Source organism: Geospiza fortis, unplaced genomic scaffold (assembly GCF_000277835.1).
Source record: "Geospiza fortis unplaced genomic scaffold, GeoFor_1.0 scaffold53, whole genome shotgun sequence".
NCBI lineage: Eukaryota > Metazoa > Chordata > Aves > Passeriformes > Thraupidae > Geospiza > Geospiza fortis.
In genome coordinates this window covers 3,776,952-3,796,988 of record NW_005054305.1, presented here as the reverse complement: position 1 = coordinate 3,796,988, position 20,037 = coordinate 3,776,952, and the positions used below count along the sequence as shown (strand labels likewise).

Below are 20,037 nucleotides of genomic sequence, written 5' to 3'. Positions count from 1 at the left end.
ACTTGTCTAAGCATTGTGGTGAGACCTGATGATGATTATGTTTTTAATCTTTAATGAAATGTTTGTTTTGAAAAAGTGCATCTTCAAAATGGGGACACTTGTGCAGGAGCCAAATCCAAGAGCGGTCCTAATGTTCCTGGTTTGGATGAGGTTCTCAAGCTGCACTTTCCCCCGTCCCACAGGCACCCCAGAGCATCAGCCTGCTGTTTATTTCAAAGTGCAGGCACACAGATGTCCCTGACACTTGAGTGATTTCTGCTCTGTGCTGGAGGAGAAGGGATTTGACACCAGCTTCTGAAGTTTGTTTGCTTTCGGATTCATTCCCCATACAGTGGGATATATGTGTTCAGACTCTTCTGCTGGAGGTGGCTGATGTGGATGTGTTAACTGCTGTTTGCAGTTGTTCCTGGGCACCAAGCTTTTGTGAGGAGAAGCATCTGTCTCATGTCTCTCTGTTGTGTAAAAAGGATAATGAACACAGACTGACTTGATACTTTAGAATAAACTACTGCATGATTTTCTGTTCTAATGTCTAGAACAGATAAAACAAGCTCACCCTCACCTCCCCCAAAAAATCCAAGGGAGTTAGAAATGTGTAAATTTGAGTTTCTCAGCAGTAATAATTGCTGGGGCTTTGACAGGGAATATATATGCTACTGAGTAGCTTATACACTTCTGGTTGAGCTGGGCTGGCTTACAGGGAGGACACTGGCTAAAATAATTCCAGCCAGCAGTGTCTTGACGTGCAAACTAAAATGATCCTCGCAGTCCCGTGAGTCAAGCAGACAGTTTGTACTTGAATGTCGGTCCTTCTGTGCCTGAGCTCGGCTTGTCTTGTGGTGGCATGGTTTTTGTCAAGGTTTCTGTCTTAAGAAGGGAACCAGGATGACTTTACTCAAGACCACAGAGTGTAAATAACACTTAGGACACCAGTGCTAATATTTTGAGGGGAGGAGTAAGCCTCCCATCTCTTTGATTTTTGTACACTTAGCACATTGTAGTGACTCATGTTCTTCAGATATCTCCTTTTCCTTCCACTTGCTGCCAGAACATTGACATGGTTCCTGTGTTATTGTCATTTGGTAGTCCAGTTGCACAAGTGCACATCTCAGCCCTGCAGCTACTGTGGTTTGTTTCAACCCAGGTGTAAAGGCTTATTCTTAAAGAATGTTTTTGAGAAGAGTTGGGGAGAAGATGGTATAGAAGAAAAGGCAGGGAGAGGAGAAGGGATTTGTAAACCTTTCTCCGTGATCCTTGTCCCCCTTTGGTAGGAAGGCTTCTAAATTATACAGATTTTTGTAAATCCCAGGAGGAGCAGTTAAAGCAGGGCTGCTTTTGCTTTTGTTGAGCCTCCAGGAGGGCTTGCCTAGACCAGAAAATGTGAAGCAGATTCAGATATACTCTAAGGACCTGTGCCTGTGAGCTGCTTGTTGTGGAAAGACTCCTTCAAATATCAACAAGGAAGTAGAGGAGCCCCAAACTGTTCTAAGAGCAATGTTTTTGTGTGCTAAACCAAAACTGAAAAGTTTTAGACAACTTAATGGCCTTTAGCCTGCCTAGCACACAGATTTTGGCACTTTTGATTACATATTTTCACTCATTCTGAGTGAAAGTGGAAACTAATTTTTATGAAAAGTTGTTGGAGGCAGGGGCGGGGGGGAAATCATCTGGATATTAATAATGATAAATGCTTTACAGGGTATTTCAAGTATTTTGGTCCATGGAACTGCTATAAAACTGTATTTTCTGTTCTTACTTTTTTTTTTTTGTAGGATAAATAATAAAATGTTTGAGAAGGAAAGCTGTGAGGGGTCACCCTGTTGACAGGTCAGGAGGGTCACTGCCCATCCAGCCAGTGCAGGTGGTGGCCGTGGTTTGTTGCCCACTCATGAACAAAGCTGATGCAGTTCCCAAGGCAGACAACAACCTCTGTGATCTCCTGTGTGGGAGCAGCCGTGGCTGAGCTCTGAACCCTGGGTTCCTGGGTTCATGTCTCACCTGCCTGACACCAGAAAAGGCTTCTGAAGAGCTTTTTGGTTCTTTTCATTGTCAGCTGTTCCAGATAGCTTGCTAGAGCCCATTGAGTTTAGTTTCTCTGGCTACCTTCTCTCCACCTGTAATTCTTGCTAAGGAATTTTATTTGTAATCACATTAGGTGGTGAAAGCTTAGCTTACCAGCAATGCCTTGTTTAAATTACATTTTACCAAAGCTTGTTCATTTCCACGTTTGCAATAATCCAACCCAAGCCATGTATTTCTTCAGAGACTGTATGCCCCTTGTTATCCTTTCCATAGCTGAACAATACAGTGATTTAACTAATGCAGTTACATAACTCTGATCTGTTAAATGCTTTACCCTTTGGATGGTGATCTTCTGTGCTCTGACAGTGCTATTGAGTTGTGCCACATTGAAAAAATGGGATTTTTTTATGGACTTGCTTCTCTGAATCCCATGTTTGCTTTAGTTTCTCTGGGGCAACTGCAGTAGAAATACAATTGTTTAATTTCAAAGTATCTCCAAAATGGTACTGAACTGTTTTTATGCAGGGAAATATGCTTTGTGGGCTGAGACTGGAGCAAGGTTAGCATTATTGTGCTTAATATCAGCCACTGAGAAGAAGAACTTTGTTTCATGAGAACAATAAACACAGGTAACTTGAAGGGGAAACGTTGTAAAGGAGGAGGATGAAATAAAGGAGCAAAAGGTTTTACTATAAAGCACTTTTATTTCTTGGGAGTTTTAGTAGGTAAACTGTGTAAACGGCAGCTTGGTTATGACTTGGGTTTGGAAACTGGTTCCCTTTTCTTATGCTTTGTGGGTTCTTTTGCCTTTTAAAATGCCCACGGTCCTCCAACCTATCTCCCATCTTGGCAGTGATGTTTATACTACACATTCTTCTACTGTTTTGTGCAGCCAGTGCTATCACAGCTACGCTGAATGAGGTTCCAGCCTAACTACAATATTAACCCTGCAAATCTATTCATTTTCTCTCGAGCAGCCCCAGGCAGGGTATACAGGAGAATGTGTCCAATTGAAAAACTGTGACAGACTCGGTGGTGGTGCTGCACTGTGCTAAATTGCAAGAGAGCTATGTTTTTTCTGCCAGAGAGGATCCTGTGAAGGGACATGCTGGTGTCTGTCTCGTACAAGTTACAGAATTTGGTTTTCGTTTTAGTCTCAACATTTATTGATAATTTTATCTTTATTTTTGCCAAACTGTCTGCTTTTAAGCACTGAAATGTGTTCCTCAGACGTGCTGCTTTCATCCTGCTAATCGTCCAGTGCATGTTCCCCCCACCCCTAGTTTGTATCAGTCCTTGACTTCTTACTTTCACCTTTGTAGTTGTTGTTTTTAATTTTTTCTTCATTATTTTACTAAATACCGCTCTGCAGATCAGTAGCATCTTGGGTGGTGGTTGTACCACATAGCATTTGTAGCAGACATTAGTTTTGCATAGCGTGTGTACCTTATTTTGTCTGGACTTGTCTTCTTTGCGCTGCAGGCACCTCCTCCAGCAATTGTAGTGATTAAGCCTGGTATTTCTGCAGATTTATATTAACTTCTGCTTATAAAGAAAGAGAAGAAACCCAACCCTTCCCTCCCCCCCAACATCTAAACTAGATGTTTTTCTTCACTCCCTTAGTTTTTATCAGTATTAGACCGAAGCTTACTTTTGTGTATGAAAGAAAATTAGTTAAGTACCTTGTGGTTTATAGATGCCTTTTGTTACACACTGCTCGGATTTATTGTGCAACGTTGGCCTATAAATCATTTCAGCCAGACGATTACCTGGCTCGTGTTGCCTTTGTGATTTGAGCCCTTGAGCAGCCATGAAAAATGGAGAAACGCTGGTTTTTGGGGGCTGCTGACTTGGCTGGTCCGAGCGCCCCGTGACTCTCTCTGATGGCCGCGCTCCGCTTTGCTGAGGTTTGCTGCCTGGCTCCGAGGAGATGTTTACAAGGAATCCATTACTCTGTGCAGCTGAAAGACGGTGTTGAAAGAACAAAGGGAGTTTTGTGATGAAGTGTATCTGACTTCTCGCTGCTTTGCTTACCTTTTAAATGTAAAACTCGGTCATTTGCAAGGGCTTTTAGTTCTCAGGGCATCCCTATAAGATTCCACCCCGCGTGGAGCTGTCCTTCAGTCGAAAGCGGTGTTGTCTCAAAACCGCTCTCGAGAACGCATTTCTATTTTAATCCCCAACTTTGCCTGCCGCCTGCCTTCCTGGCTCCAGCTCACCGCCCTGCCCTGCCCTGCCGGAGCATCGGCTCCGCTCCGCGCCTCTGCAGCGCTCCCAAAGTTGGTTTCATCAGCGGAGCATCGGCTCTCGCTCCGCGCTCAGCCCGGGGCGCCGCTCAGACCTGCAGCCTATGCGCGGCACGCCGGGGCAGCAGTCGCCATACGTATAACTTTTAAATGGAAAATGTCTTTCTCAAAGGCTGTCGATGTCCAGTGGTCTGCAGTCCATGAGCAGTTGACTAGTCCAGGTGTTTCTGCTTCTGTTCCTGTGCTATGTGAATTGGGAATTCAAGAGAAGAGTGTGCAGGATGGAGGAGTTGAGGGTTTGTATTCCTGTTCTGGTGGTACGGCAGTGACGGAGGGCTTGGGAAGGAACAGAAAGTCTACCTGGGGTTGTCTCAGTTGAGGAAAATATTGTTCTCAGTCTTTTTGTCTGTACCTCTTTCTGTCAGTGCTTTCCTCAGCTCTTAAAAATGAGAATGACCCTTTTTGTTGGTTTGGATTGACTGTCACAAATAGCGTTCAGGAAAAACTTGTTTTTGAACGTGATTTCTTCTTTGTGGGTTTTATCAGTGCGTTTTGCCCCACGTTTAAAATGTAGCCATTTCAAACTCTCAGAGCTGGATTTGTTTTAAAAACAGCTGAGTATTTGTCTGTGCTTTACTAAGATAAAAGTCTTGATCTGAGGCTATGAGACAGTCCTACTGATTTAAGACTGGGGGTTTCTGTAAGGTTTGTAAGGAGATCATTAACCCAGGTCTATCTTTTCACAGGACAGTCGGCCCAATATGTCAAGACCTCTGATCACTAGATCCCCTGCATCTCCATTGAACAATCAAGGCATCCCCACTCCAGCACAGCTCACAAAATCCAACGCACCAGTTCACATTGATGTGGGTGGGCACATGTATACCAGCAGCTTGGCCACGCTTACAAAATATCCCGATTCCAGGTAACTTTAAAAAGCTTCTTCTGCATGTCTTTGGCAAACTCCTTTTCTTCCTTTTCGTGCTTGGACGTCCTGGGGCTGTCTCAGAATGATGAATTTAGCTCCTTTTGTTTCAAAATTAAATTAGCTTTCTTTGTTAGTAGGCAGTTAGAGACTGACTTTTGTTTCCCTGCTCCGCTGTGTTCCTGACAAATGGCACTTCTGCAGCTCTTGATGTGTGTGTACTAAAACAAAGCTAGGAGAAAAGAGCACTTACTTTCTACTACCTAGGATTCTGGGTTTATGCCAGGGCACCCATGCTGTGGTTTGTTACATTCAAAACCTGTAGTGATACTGCATTTAATCCCAAAGGTGGGGGTGTTGGAGTATTTGTTTTGTTTCTTTTGGAACAGTAACCGCTCTCCTGTGCTGTCAACACGCCATCTCAGATGTGTCACTTGAGGCAAAGGCAAGGTTGAATGAAATAAACTCCAGGACAGTATTAACTGAATACTTTTAGGACTTTTCAAATAATTGGGCTCTTAATTCTCATGTACCTTTTGAATGAAGTATTTGTGACTCTGGTAGCTCAGTGATATTAAGCAGAGAACTGCTGCATGTGTGAGCAAATGGTGCCTGTAGAGTAGCTAAAACAAGAGTGCATCTCTAAGAAATCTAGAGTGCATTTAACAGTGCGTGTGGGCATTGCCTGGTGGTGCTGGCAGACAAGCAGTGTAGCTGGAACCCTAAGGGTTGGTCATGAGACAGCAGGAAGTCATTGTGTCCACAGTATAAATCTCTACCTTGCCCTTTGCTGCCCAATCCTGCTCTAGGAGGCAGGCAGTGTTCCCATTGTGTTCTCTCCAGTCTGAGGGGGGAGATTTTCAGTTTCTTGATCCCACAGCTCTGACCTGCCTTTTCAAAGGGCACAAAGCCCACTTCATGGGATGTGACTTGTTCAAAGCCTGGGTTTCACTTGATGCTGCTGCCTCTGCATCACCAGCGTTAGGTGGGCTGAAGCAGTGCTCCTGACAGGGCTGGAGGAAGAGAGCCCTACACACAGCGAGGCACATGGCCTCTCTTGTGACAGCCTCCTCAAGGAAACCCAGCAGAGGGGAGCAAAAGAAGCCATGCCAGAGCCTGGGTCTGCCAGGAGAGATTGAAGTAATGTCTGGGAAAACTTGAACTGTTCTTAGAAAACCAAATCTGTTCTTTTGTTTTTTTTTTTTTTTAGAAATTTCTTGTGTTCAGCTCCTAGTAGTTGTGATGACTTCGTGGGTTTTTTTTGGTAGTTGGAGCAGTGATGGTGTCTGACACTGTTGTGTATGCAGAATGAGAGGCTGCTGCTTCTGTTTTCATGTCAAATTCACAGAGAGAGTATATTACTTCAAGTGAAGAAACACTAAAATGTCATTCAAAAATGTGTCTGGTGGCAGTGGAATTTAAGCTTAATGTATTCTGTGCTCAATTGAGCCATTGTAGCACTTGAAAGTGAAAGCTATGCCTGTAGTATCAAAGGCAGTTTAATAAATTAAACATTTTAAAAGCTCTTCAAACATAATTTAAAGAAAACCCAAACTCTGAGTTGCAGTAATTCTGTTTCAAGTCGTTCTGACATGTGTTTTTGTTTCAGTTCTGACAGTGTCTTTTGAACCTCTTGATGAGTGAATATTTCCAGTGTAGCTGTTAGAACCTGGAATTCCCAGCCACTTCCAGAACTTGAGAGATTTTTTTTAACATTAGCAGCTTCAAAAGAGCAATTACTATACTCGTTTGAATGTCAAGACAATGGCATGAAGCAATATGCCAGTAATCATGATATAGTTGTTTGGGTTTTGTCTGAGATTTTTCCAAGAGGTTTTTTTCCAGTGGAGGGTTGGGATGTATATATGTGTGTATATATATTTATACGTATTTATATAGAGTGAGTGCTAGGTAAAAATTATCCAGTAATATTTGGACATTAATACAAATTGTTTCTTGAAGCCTGACCTGGTCAGTTTCATATCTAGCTAGACTCTAACTTCATTACTCAACTTTAGGACAAGGTTTTTGTCAATATTGCTTGTATGTTTCTTTTTCTGCCAGTATCACATGTGTGAATGATATCAAAACCAAGGAAGGTCTCATAGATATTTTTGGGCCAGTTGAAACCTCCTGAGACTTACTGTTATATGAAGTATTGTCTATGAAAAATAAGGTCTTGATTATCTTGCCTGAAAGAGCACTGCTCCAGGGATGAGTCAAGGCATCAGTTACAGGCTCCAGCCTGTAACAGGTTGAGACACGAAAGTCATTAGGTTTCTGACTCGTATTACATGCAGTCTAAGGGCCAGAAGCCTAAAATGAACCTTTCATCTGTGGGCCAGGTACCAGAGTCATCTTTCTTTGTGAGATTGAAAGGGTGATATTCAAACCAGCAGCTCTGGAGTCACTCTGACTTGCTGGTGTGAGGGAGACCTATTCTGATGGAGCAGTCTCTGCTTTGGAGCAAATGTACTCTTCCTTCTCCTTTTGGAGTCAATAGCCCCTCATCTTGTACCTCGCTGTTTTCTTCTTCCTGGACAGTAGAGTATGAATTGGAAAGAGTACTTTAAAAAAGAGTTCCTTAAATGATATCAGGTAAAGACTTGTAGCTTGAAGGGATCATTTTCCATAATACTTCTGTTAGGTTCCCCAACCCGGTTTGTGCCTTGACATGTAAAATGCCTACTGACAGATACCTATTCATCCCTCCAAAGAAACCTTGATGTGACTGTAAAAGTCTCTTGCTACTGTTGCTGGATCCCTGCCTTTTGCTTTGGAAAGACAATTGTGGGTTTTTCTCAAATGCTCTTGTGCTTGAAGAAGCCAAAGAATCAGACCTGATCTATGTTTTGGACAAAAGCTGACACGGTGAAGCAATCCCACAGACAAGCAGCTTATCTAATTGAGTAATCCTAGAATTATAAATTCTGAAGCTAACATAATGCTTTTAAAAGCCCTCAAAATTAATTTTAAAATCTAGTAGCATATAATTTCAAAGAGCCCAGTTATAATCCAGACTAGGGAGAACCTATTGTTTTCACAAGGAAAATCCCCTATGAATACTTCAGCTCCTCAACAGGCTTTAGGTTCTCCCAAGAAACCAGTGAGACTGTGCCTCAAACATGGTTTCATGAAGCTCAATAAAACAATTTGCAAGACTTATGCTTTGGGAAGAAGCCTAAGTTTGAATCAGCCTGTTTACCAAGAAGGCCTAATGTGAGGTCTCTCTGCTGAAATAAATAGCAATTTTCTTTTAAAGTCTGAGGAGGGAGCAGATGTCCTTCTATGTAGATCTCTCCACTGAGACTATAGACCTTGGTGCATTCACCCCTGCACAGATTGTACAACCTTTAGTTTACTTGAAGTTACCAGATCTTCGGGTTGGTATCTGGCAACAGTGAGCTATCTGTTAAAGACTTGGGTGTCCAATTTTTTTTAATTGCTTGCTTTATGAAAATAAAGGGTTTTTTTAATAGTTTTTTTTCCACTGCCCAGGGAAAAAAAAAACATTCCAGGAAAGGAGGATCTGAGATGAGAGTCTGCTAAAGGAGCCTTTCTCCCCCAAGAGCTCAGGCACATGCACGCAGTGCCATTGTTCCCAGTGGTCACCAAAAAGTTCAAGGAGAACAGGTTAAGGTGTTAGGATTTATGATTGTGAGGAGAGGAAGCACTGGCTGGTTAGCTCTGATTGTTTTATCCCAAGCAGCCTACTCTCCTTCCAGTGCATGATCATCTTGCAGCAGGATCAAACCCTTTGCTTGGAGTCAGCATTCCTACATCTCTCAGCCTTAATGCTGTCTGCATGGCATCTACCAAAAGTTATTGTGTACCAGGCTGAGACAACCTCAACTAAATATCCGAGCTGAATGGGAAGATGTTGAACTTTGATCATACAAGCATCAGCTGTCTGATATCTGTGATATCAGCAATATCAGCAGTGTTGTCTATCTCGTATGTTCAAAGCATCTGAACTTTTAATTCGGTCTGTCCAAGTCATCTGGTACAAATATTTGCATAACACCATGGCATTGGATTGCCACATCACATATTCCCACCACAGAATGGGAAAAAAATCACTTAAAACCTTGTATATCACTTTGTACAACCTTTTGGAGTATCTGTGTTGCTACATCTCCCATCTTGAGTTACTCCCTGCATATGAAGATGGATTCTTCTTATACAGTATTTCACAATCCTTCCATATTTCTGCCCAGGGCAATTTCAGGTTTTCATATGAACCAATCCATTCGTGTCCCAGTTTTCTTGCCCAATCTTCACTCTTAGCCCTCAGGGAAATTAAATTTCACACACTTGGATCCAGTTAGGACACTGACTTTTTTTTTTTTATTGGTAAGGGTTTCTTTTGCATCAAGATCACAGAATTACTTAGGAGACTGTCCTTGGCCTTTTTTGACAGTTTGCAAGAAAGACTTATCCTTCACAAGTTGTGTAGGTAGACTTCCAAGGACGTGCTGTGAATCAGGCAGCTCTGCTTGCCTGTATCGGAGCTCTGGCAGTTTCTGCTGTCAGTCCCCAGGTCCAAAATAAACTGATATTTGCTCAAACTCCTGCAAATTGCAGCACCATGCTGGAGACTCCTGCCTTGGTAGGAGACCTGCTGAGGTGAGGGTGGTCTGCACTTTGCATAGGCCTCCCTCTGTAGCACCTCCATGAAAGCAGCCCTGTCACAACTTTCCTACTCACCTTGGAAAGTACCTCCCAAACTGCTCTAAGTTATGCTAAACTTGAAGAAATTCAAAATTTTCTAACTAATGAGCATTTGGTGATTTGGGTTTTTAAAGGAAAAATTGAGAGAGTGAGTGTTACTGCATCTTTATTTCCACTGTCCTTATTTGGATTTATCTTCCTGAGAGGTACAGCTCTATCTCTATCTTTCTAGAATAGCAACATCAAGGGCTATTTTGTGAAAGAGCAAGCTTCTGTGAAAGTTTTCAGTATTGCTGTAACCAGCTTTGTCTGCTATATTATCATGAATGGTCCAGGTCACAGCTTTTTAATGTTTTGTAACATTCCTGGCAGGAGGGAGATAGGCAGAAGAAGTTGGCAGAGGGTCAGTTCAGTCTTTGTTATCTATCCTGTCTTACTCATCTCCTTATTCACCTTTTATATTTCATAATTTGATTGCTGCATGGTCTTGTGGCAAGGAAAAGTGAGGGCTTGGGATAGGGAAATACATTGACTCTCACTGACCTGTTCTGTGACCCAAGATAACTGATTTTACTTTGAGCTTCACTTGCTTCCTACCAAGGTTAACAAAAAAGCAATTTGTAGAGTGCTTTGGGATGATGATTGAAAGTGTAAAAGATTACTATCTCTAAGCATAAATATTTATAGATCCAGTAACTGAGATAGAGGTTGATGATGTTAATATCATCAGTAACATGTATTAATAAAAAATTAACTGTTGATTCATGAGGACCAGACTGAACACAATCAGGCAGTACAGTTGTGTTGGTTGGTGTAACCACATATGCAGACTTGGAAAGAAAATGGAAACAGAATTGTGAATGATACTATGGTTCATGCCTATTTAAAGAAATTCAGAGAATTTGCACAACTGATATTTTAAAGAGAACTCTCTTGCAACACACATCTGTCAATAAAGAGCTTGGAGGGGTATTTTCTGGTCCTGGCTGAACCAAGATTAATTGTAGCTCTAGGTATGTATATTGAACTTAGGGTATATATTGACCTCATTTTGCCTCAATTAATGATCACCACAGGTCAGTCATCACTGTTGCCTCAGTAGAAGTAAATATTTTTCAAATTGTAGTCCTGTAATATGTTTAATTTGCAAGGTCAGCAAGTTGCTGCTGTTGCTTGTGGCTGGTGACTGGTGAAAGAAATGGCACCATCAGATTAGCAGGTTCTCACATCATGTGGTCAGTAACTGGTGGTGAGTCATCACTGAAAGGGGCCGCAAATTGGTGTCTGTCTTCCTGTTCTAAATGTCAGTAAAAGTGGGCTTATGTGTATTTACTTGGAGGGTAAAAAGCAGTGTCCTGTACTTGTTCAATGCTTTTGCACTCAAATCTGTAAAATGACAGTAAAATCAAGATAGTGGCTTGTTGGAGAGCTCTTTGCACATATGCAGTGCCAGGGAAAGTAGATGTGCAGACTTGATGCTACAAGGGGTTCTTTACATGCTTATTTTGGCTGCCTGGCTATGACAGTGTATAAAGAAATATGTACAGAGGAATAAGTGTCTACATTCAGGAGTATTAGAAAGCTGAAGACTTCAGCTCCTTATTTCTGAGGCTAGTAATCCTCAGAAATAACAATCATTTTTTCTTGAGGGGAAAGAAGAAAATCCATAGCCATGTAATCAGTGTGGGGATTCTTTTGCCAGTTGGCTTATGTGGGTTTGTAGGGGTTGGATCAGCCTGTAAGTCCAGCAGAGGGGAGGTTGTCAATAACTAGTTTAAAGGTCTGTGCTTTGAGAAATCATTTTATTGCAAAGGCTGCTTGGAATCCTTGGTGGATGGAAATTTGTGGATGGGAACCTTACAACTTCTGTATTTTTCTGCCCAATAGCATGGTTTCATAAGCTAGACTGAAGGCACCCAACCGGTATTTCTCACTCTGCCTGACCAATACCTGGGAAGATAAAACAATATTCTGAGTCTCTGGGTCTTGCTGACCTAATAAGAAAAAATCCCACTAGAAACTGAGGTGGCACTGAAGTATTCTGCTTATTGGTCACTTCTCATAGGGCCCAGGTTTGAACCATAGTCATGAGGTTCAGTGGTTTGTTTTGCCTTTTGCTGTACTTACAGAAGTTCCTGATGGCAAGGAGTGTGTTAGCACGGGGCTCTCATTCTGCTCCCACATAAACTGTTTGTACTTCATTGGTCTTTCATGAATTGCAATATAGTTGCTAAGCAAATTGGCATCTAGTACATACATAATTGCAGAAGCAAACATATTTGGCTTCCAGTTTTGCCGTCAACACCCGGCCACCTCTTGGGTGTGTTTGAAGCTTTAGGATATAGATTCCAACTTCTGGCTTACTTCTTTCTGGTGATGATCAGCCTTCTGGCTGGGTTTCATGTATACAAGTATGCTTGCCATTTGGGGATGTATTTGCAGAGGTTGCATAGGAAATGGTGAAAACTGCTCAGGACTCAATGGTTATGTGCAGACATTTTAATGCAAATAAGGCACAAATGCTGTGTTGGCCAAGAGAATGTCACCAGTTCCTGTTGTGTGAACTTTTCCTCTAACTTAACCAGGCTGCAGTTTATTCAAATATCATAACCAGACAAGTGTCATCTGGCAAGCTTTATTCTCCTTTTGTCTTTTGTTCTCAACGTTTTTTTTGCCTTTGTCTACACCATGCAAGATGTTGATGTTTCTTTGACTCTTGCCTTTCAGTATCTTTTTTTCTGTCCCTGTTCTGCTCTGAGCATTGACCCTACTTCTGTTAACTCAAGTCTCTCATTGCTTTGTCTTCATTTCTTTTTCATACACACTTTTCTATCTCTGTTGGAAGGAGTCAGAGCTCACAGAGGTCACAAGTGATCTTTACCTGACCAGATCAAAGCACATTGCTGGCTTGCTTGTCCTTTTCCCCCCACAGATGTATGGTTGTCTGGCTCTTGTTAACAGTGAGCTGTCTTAGAGTAGGTAAGCAGCCAGCATGTTTTAAGGATATCTCAGATACTGCTTTTGCTCTTAGTGACATCAGTTCAGGGATGTCTCTGAGACTCATTCACATTGATTCCTTTCCCTGAGTCTTTAAATCAGTAATCAAATAAATTGTTTCTAGCCCTGATCTGTACATTAGCTTGGGTCTGTAGGACTCTTGCAGCACAGTTGCAGCTCTCTGCAGCAAATGTGGGCACTTTTCTAGGCAGTTTCAAGGCACTTTTTGCTTCTGAGAACCAACGGGCTTCTGTAACCATTTGAAAGCATTTAAGCTGATCTTGTAGCTGCTACTTGTGGACTGCTTTGTAGGGACATGCCCTTAGGAGAGCAGTGGGCTCACAGTCACTTTGCTATCCAGTCCTTCCTCCGTGCAGCACCATGTGTGCAGACACTTGGGTGGCTCAGGTGCTCAAAGCAATATAGCGCGACGCTCCACCTGGACTAGTTTTTCCTGCTTGCAGCAAACTCAGCTGTGCCACGTCTGGTACCCAAGCTAATTACTGAAGACCTATCTTTGCAATTTCTTCACACTGCTGCATTTTGCAGAACAGGCATTCGGTGATGGAGAGCAACACTGGCAATTCAGCTTCTATGAATCAAAAACTTTCTGTTTGCAAAGGATTAAAAGAGGTAAAGGGGGAGAGTGACAGAAAGATGAAAGGGTTTTGTTCAGAAGATGAGAGAGTTGCACAAAGCAGTGTAAATGCAATGGGATACGCTTCCGCAGTTCAGCAATTCAGAAAGATAAATTCTACCTCCTAGACCACAATGGGGTTTTCTTGATAAAAATGTGAGAAGCCTGTCAATCAAATGGTAGACATAATTGTTCTTTAAGTGACCTATTAACATCCCATTCCTTTTAATTAAAAATTGTATTTAAGTTCTCGTTCGGGCCATATTTGAACGGTAAAAACTCTTTCCACACGAGGAGTGTTGCAGGTGAAAGGCTGTCACAAGCTGTGTGACACATGCAAAACAGGAGTGATTGAAGTCCCAGTGCAGCAACATGTGGCTTGCCTTTGGCTCCCTGCTGACACAGAGGGAGATGGAGGGATAAGCAGTATCTCACAGAACCACACCCAAACCCTTTGCATTCCTTGCCTAAGAAATTGCTTGTAGTTGCTCATTGTGGCATAGAAAGTTATAATACACAGCATTTGCCATAAGTGTGTCACTTCGGAGCAAATGATGGATTATGTCCTTCCACACCCCAAAAGTTGTTCTTTGTTCTGCAATTAAAAAATAAATGTTGCAATGTTGAATTGGAAATATTTTGTGCCGTACAATAAATTTGTTTTGTTAGGTTGCCTGGGTGTAATTGCAGCAATGTCACTGCATTAAACCCGTGTCATGGGGTAATGGTTTCCTGCCCCTACGCCAGTGCCAAGCCCTGCTTTGCTTAGCAGCTCTATTGCTGTTTATCTCCATCAGCCCCTGTGATTATTTTGCTTCTGTGAAACTTTTTTCCTATTTTGTTCCACGCACACTATAAATTATAGTTCTTTTGGAGTGCTAACCACAAATCCCAAACAGTGGGAAGCTCTGCCATGCCAGAGTGGCTCAGCTGGGAGCTGGTTTTAGGTTTGCCCAAACTTGTCAGTGATAGGAGGGGAAGAAGGTGCTCCAAACCGTGACGGTCTGCTGGGCCCCTTCTACCCATCTGAAAATTGATCCCTCTTAAACAGTTTAGAGGACCCTCGGGGTCTTACATAAAAAATGAAGCCCTTCCTGTCTTAGAGCAGTGCAAGCAGTCAATACAAAAGAGAAAAATGATCTTTTAAGTGTATCCCATTGAATCCATTATCTCGAGGGCCCATGCTTGATGCTTCATCAAAACATCATCGTCTTGGTGATACATGGGAGAGGGTGAGGGGGCATTCAGGGGATTTCAGAGGAAATGCTGCAGTACTCTCAGCCACAGGACAGGCTAAATGTGATACAAGCCAGAAAATGAGAGCTGCAGAAAAACTGATATGTTCCTCCTTATAACATATTGAATTTTGCATGTTTGAAAAGCAAATCTTTCAGGAAAAGTTTTGAGTGTTTCTTTTGTGGTAAGAAAGTCCTGTTGGGAGCTTGTACAGTAATGTCTTTGCTTTCAATGAGAACATAAATTTGCAGGTTTTTTTTTTTCATTACAATGATAAAGAAAATAAAGGACAAATAAAAACCAGTGTTTGTACCATGACTAACTTCTACCCTTGTTGTTGGAAGTAGTGATAGGGTTGAACTGCTCTATCATTACCTCAATTGGTGTTGGATTTCTGGTTCTCATGAGCAAGTGTCAGGATTGTTAGTTTTAAAATGCTGAAGTTTTAAAAATCTTTGCATGCCTGTACTAATGATTCATATGTTTTTCTTAGACTAGCATGAAAAGAAAATCATTGATTTCTGTTGTTCTGAGTTTGAAGTATTTATAGCAGCACAGTGGAGTTTTTTATTAGATTACAGGGGTAGGAGCTGATCTCTTGCCATCAGTGTTTCCTTACTGGAAATAGTAAGAATATTGCTCTTTTGCTAGATTATAAGCAGTAAAACAGAAGAACTGGAATTTGTTTTCAATAACCAGTAGCATCAGTAATTCAGAAATACTATTGAAAAAAGGTGTTTTTTTGGAAGACAGAACAACAAAGAAGCACAATTTCTGAATGTAACTGAGCTGTCAAACACACATCCTTTGGGGTGTCCTCCATTTCCTTTGGTGAAAGCCTAGCTTAAATAAACTGAGCAGTAGGCAGAGGGTGTGTGCCTTTGCACAACAACATACACCCAGGTACTTTGTTGGTCAGGGTGATCCCAAAGGCAGAGTGCTGTCAACATTCCTAATTGGTTATTACCCAATAACACACACCCTCCAGTGTCTTGGGACTACAAAACACTTTTTACCTAGCCTTCCTACATGAATAATGAAGCACTTCAAATATTCATCCAATTATAGTCAGCCTCTCTCTTGGCTAAGGATTGCCAAATGCAATTGGACATACTTCTGACATAGAATTTCAGGCTATATCTGTGTTGGAAGGGTTTAGTCATAATTCTTGACTTCTGGGGAGAGATTAGATATCACCATGATGGTAATTTCTCCAGCCTCAAAAGCTATTGTTTATTCACTTTTGCTATGAAATTCTAGTTTACTAGCGGTATAATGTGGGAGTTTTAGGAATATTTTTTTCGTTTTATACTTGGAGCTTGTCACATGAAACTGCTCATGTTTGTTTGTTTGAAACAATGAGATGTTTTGCTTTTTCTCCAAGTGCTGTGGCTACAGCTGCACAGGATTGAAGTTGCCATAAAGCATGTGAAAAGCAGTTAATGTTTACTTCCAAACATGTAAGCTATATTTATATTCATCTTATATTTTTTCTGAATATTTTGCTGCCCTGCACGATTGACTCCTGATGTGCCAGTGGCTGACTTTTAAATATGTTTTTCTCGTGCCTTGCTAACATTTTCAAAAACAATGTCCTTATCCTTTGCAGAATATTAAGGCTTAATTTTGCTTTACTGGCTTCTCCTGTGTATGGGCTCCCCTGAGTGATAATCTTCCCTCTGGCCTTTCAAAACCTGATGAGGGTGGTGCTCTGCCATGGGGACCCGCTCTGGCTCCATTGTGCTGCCACAGAGAAAAGCCCAGTGTCCATCGCTGGAGATGCAAAGGAGATGCATGAGTAGGGAAGTAGTGGCAAATGTTATTCTAGGCAGATACAAGCTGTCAAAGCAGTGGCAGGAAGGATACCTGCCTGCTTATTTCGCCTTTGGAAGAGCTTATGGGAAAGGAGAAAAACTGCTGCTTTTCTGTAGCTAAAGCGTATTTGGAGGCTCCACTTTTCATCAGACATTCTCATTTTCCCAGTTTCTAATATTGCAGTCTCATAAAGCAGGGCCTTGGGCCATCCCTCTCATACTGGCCTTCCCTTGCTTAGTAGCTAACCTCGATAAACCCATCAGCAGAGCTACAATTGCACTTTCCCACTTCCACTTTGGATTAATGGTGTAGCTGAATGGATGCTGCTCTCCAGACCACAGAGGTCTGATTCTAGGTGAGCATTTAATTCCCCTCTTGGGAAGTAGAAATAAAAGCCCTAATCAGGTATGTTTCATGCTTCTCTCTTGGGTAGGCTCAACAAAATGAAGGATGAAAAAGATGCTATTGGAAGTTGCTGCTCTCTGCTATCATTACAAGCCATAAAGCACTGGTTTGAAAATAGAAATAGCTGGTATGGGTGCAACTTTCAATTGTGTTTAGCTTCCATGTGGGTCAGTTTATTATTTCCTATTAAAATGCAAAGTAGTTCAATCAGAGGCATAAGCCCTTCTTCCTTTTGTTTATTAAGGAAATCCTGGAAACATGATAAACATGAATGGCCCTGGGAGTGATGAAGAACATATAACAGGTTTGGTACTGTGTAAAAACGTAAAGCTGGCAGTGCAATTCCTATTCAGAGAAGAAAAATGAGTCATGTTGTTCTCCAAACCTGAACCTGAGCCTGCAGAAACTCTGCTGGGCTGTGCCAGGCTGTTTTACATTGGGACAACTCATCTGCAGCTCTTCTGGGAGTATTTCTTCAAATAATCCTTTCTGTTGCTATGAAGGACCACAGAAAGGGCTCTGTCCCTTGACCTTGCAGGCCAGAATATTTTTCTTTGCAGTCTGCTTCCACTGGGAAAGGTGATGAAAGTTTTATCTGTTGGAAATTGCAGAGGTTGTAGACAGAACAAAATAAATGGGGTGAAGTCCCAAAAAAGCAGCAAGTGAAATCTAGTCCTGATAAAGGTCAAGTTTGTTGTAGCACGTTGCTGACTAAATGCACATCCATCATAGCAGAGAATTTATTTTCCTCACTGATGTCCTAATATTGTTGTGCCGTAGTAACAAAATATTGGCAATGGTAGGGCAGGTAGTTTGGAGGGAGTTGATGCCCCTGCTCTGAATTGACTCCACATTCTTCAGCCAGCAAGAATGTGCTGCTGTCAGCTCTCCCTGCTTCAGAGTTGAGGTGTAGCTCCTTCATTGTCATGTCTGAGTCTCTATTTCTAATAAATAATAAGCCAGTGATGTGCTCCCAAAATTAGATGTGGAATTTAATTTTGCCTGTGTTCACAGACCATGAGGAGCAAACATGCTTTGTCTGACTTCAATCCTGCAAAGTAGCCTGAGCTGCTGTCCACAGTCACATGCTGGCTGTTTCTGTGCCCCTCAGTATTTGTTTAGCAGAGGATTTTCCTCGAAGATCAACCAACTCTTGAAGCACAGTGGAGAAATACCCCTTCCTTTTGTCATCCTGTTGTGAGGCTCAGTTCTTTGTAAACACTTCTCAGAGATCCCTGCAAAGCTGTTGCTGCCTTTGTGTTACCAGTGTGAGTGTGGCAGACTCGTTCTTTACTGCAGCATAAATCCCTGGGGCAGATCTCTGCCAGAGGTCTTCTGACATCAAAGCACACAGATAGAGCTTGGTGGCAATTAGAGGCAGCAAAGATGGATTATGTGCCTGCACCCACTATGGCTGGAGCTCTGGATGGGCTGCAGGATTGAGGGATGGAGTGGGCACAGCTGCTGAGCAGTAGGGCTTGGGGAAAGCATCCGATTCAGGGGGCAGCTGCAAGCAAATGAGACCTGTGGTCTTGCTGCTCTTGTTGACTGCACAGCTGCAGTATCAGTGGTGATACAAGAGCCCAGTCGGACCTCAGGTGCCTTCTCCCTCCTATTAAAACCCATCATGGTGCCCAGCAGCAGGTTCTGCTTTCTGCTGGGCTGGCCCAGGTCCATTTTGCCTCCTGTCATTACTTGTGGGTAGTCGTCTTGTGGTATACACTGAGGGAAGAAAAGCTGTGCAAAAGTGAGGGGCCAAGAACCGCACTCGGCTTCCATCACAGGACTGTGAGATTAAAACAAATAAATACAGACTCTTGTGCATAGGGTGGTTAGCAATATTTAATTTGATGATCTGACTTCCTAGTCAAAGTTGGTTGTTTTAACACGTTATCTTTCTCCAGACTTCTTCCTTTCATGGTGCTAATTGGCTTCTGCCTGCCATGAAAAGCGGAGGTTTTTAGGAAGGTAATGGAAAATAATCAAAATCAAACTCTAGCCCCAAACTGTTTGTTGCAACACCAGTGGCTTTTGGAGAGATGGGGCTTTGATGAAACAGTGCAGCTCTTGATTACCCTAAACTATTTTCAGTCTTCTGCAGCTTTCGATAACGTGGTTCTGTAGATCTCCTGTAAAGATAGCAGAAAACAATTTATATCTATGCCTTGGGGAGAGGAAAGAAAAAGAAAATCAGAAATCTACCAAGACACCTGGATTTCTGCGAAATTAAAATTTTATTACATTCACATATAGAGCAAAAAGCATTGGTATTAACTAAGTACACAAGTGGAGGGAATAATGCAAGGTGGTTGTAATGTGTTTGATTTTCAACAGAGGGGAGGAGAACTTTCTGGAACAGTTTTCTGTCCCAAAAAATGTCTGTATTAGAACTTGCATTGTTCTAAAAAATGTAGGTTTGAAATTCAGTATTTTTCTCAGTAAATTCTTAGCTGTTTTTTCTTCTTTTTGTTAAGGAAATCCTTGTTTTTTGGTATATGCACTCCTGTTCATTCTTGATCAGTTTTTTTTTTTCATTATTAGTGCAAGCTGCAACTTAATTTATTGATATGAGGGTTGTGTGGTGTTACTAACATCGGGGGAAAGGCCAGATGCAGTATGGAGAGACCCTTAGGAAATGGTGCTTTTTTCGCTTCTGTTGTTCCACGTGTAGTTATATTTTCCTCTTTTTAGAGAAAAGCATCACAGTTAAGTGAATGAAATCATGAAAACCTACACACTCAAGCAGTAGTCTGCTTCATCAGCAGCGTATTTCTACTAGTTTAAAGCACTGCTCAGCTTAATGGGCATCTTCTTGTTTATTAGCAGCCTGAACCACCCCAGGAAGATTTTCACTGTTGGGTTGTGCTGGTTTCCACCAGGAAGATCACAACAGATATAGGACATATATCCTCACTGCTGTAAATCCTCCAGACTGATGGAGTTAAGCTTGTTTGAGTGTTTCTCCACAGATCATTTCCCGCCTGCATTCAGCATTTATTAGTTGCTGCATGACAGGGCTGTTGCTCTGTTGCAATCTTTGGGATGCACCATCACTGCTGCAGTGGTGCACAACGTGTGCGTGG

The 20,037-nt window shown here is 42.0% G+C and overlaps 1 protein-coding gene across 4 annotated transcripts in view; it reads left to right on the top strand.

Annotated features, from left to right (window-relative positions):
• Nucleotides 1-20,037, top strand: part of KCTD1 (potassium channel tetramerization domain containing 1) — a 100,355-nt gene that overhangs the window by 61,913 nt on the left and 18,405 nt on the right. For 2 of the 4 annotated variants that reach the window (XM_031066531.1, XM_031066530.1), the window contains exon 2: nt 5,015-5,193. In XM_031066531.1, coding sequence (XP_030922391.1) covers nt 5,030-5,193 — 164 coding nt within the window. In that variant the 5' untranslated portion in view covers nt 5,015-5,029. Of the gene's footprint in view, nt 1-4,263; nt 4,565-5,014; nt 5,194-20,037 lie in introns of those variants that run through there. The other 2 variants (XM_005418290.2, XM_031066532.1) reach the window with 2 other exon arrangements.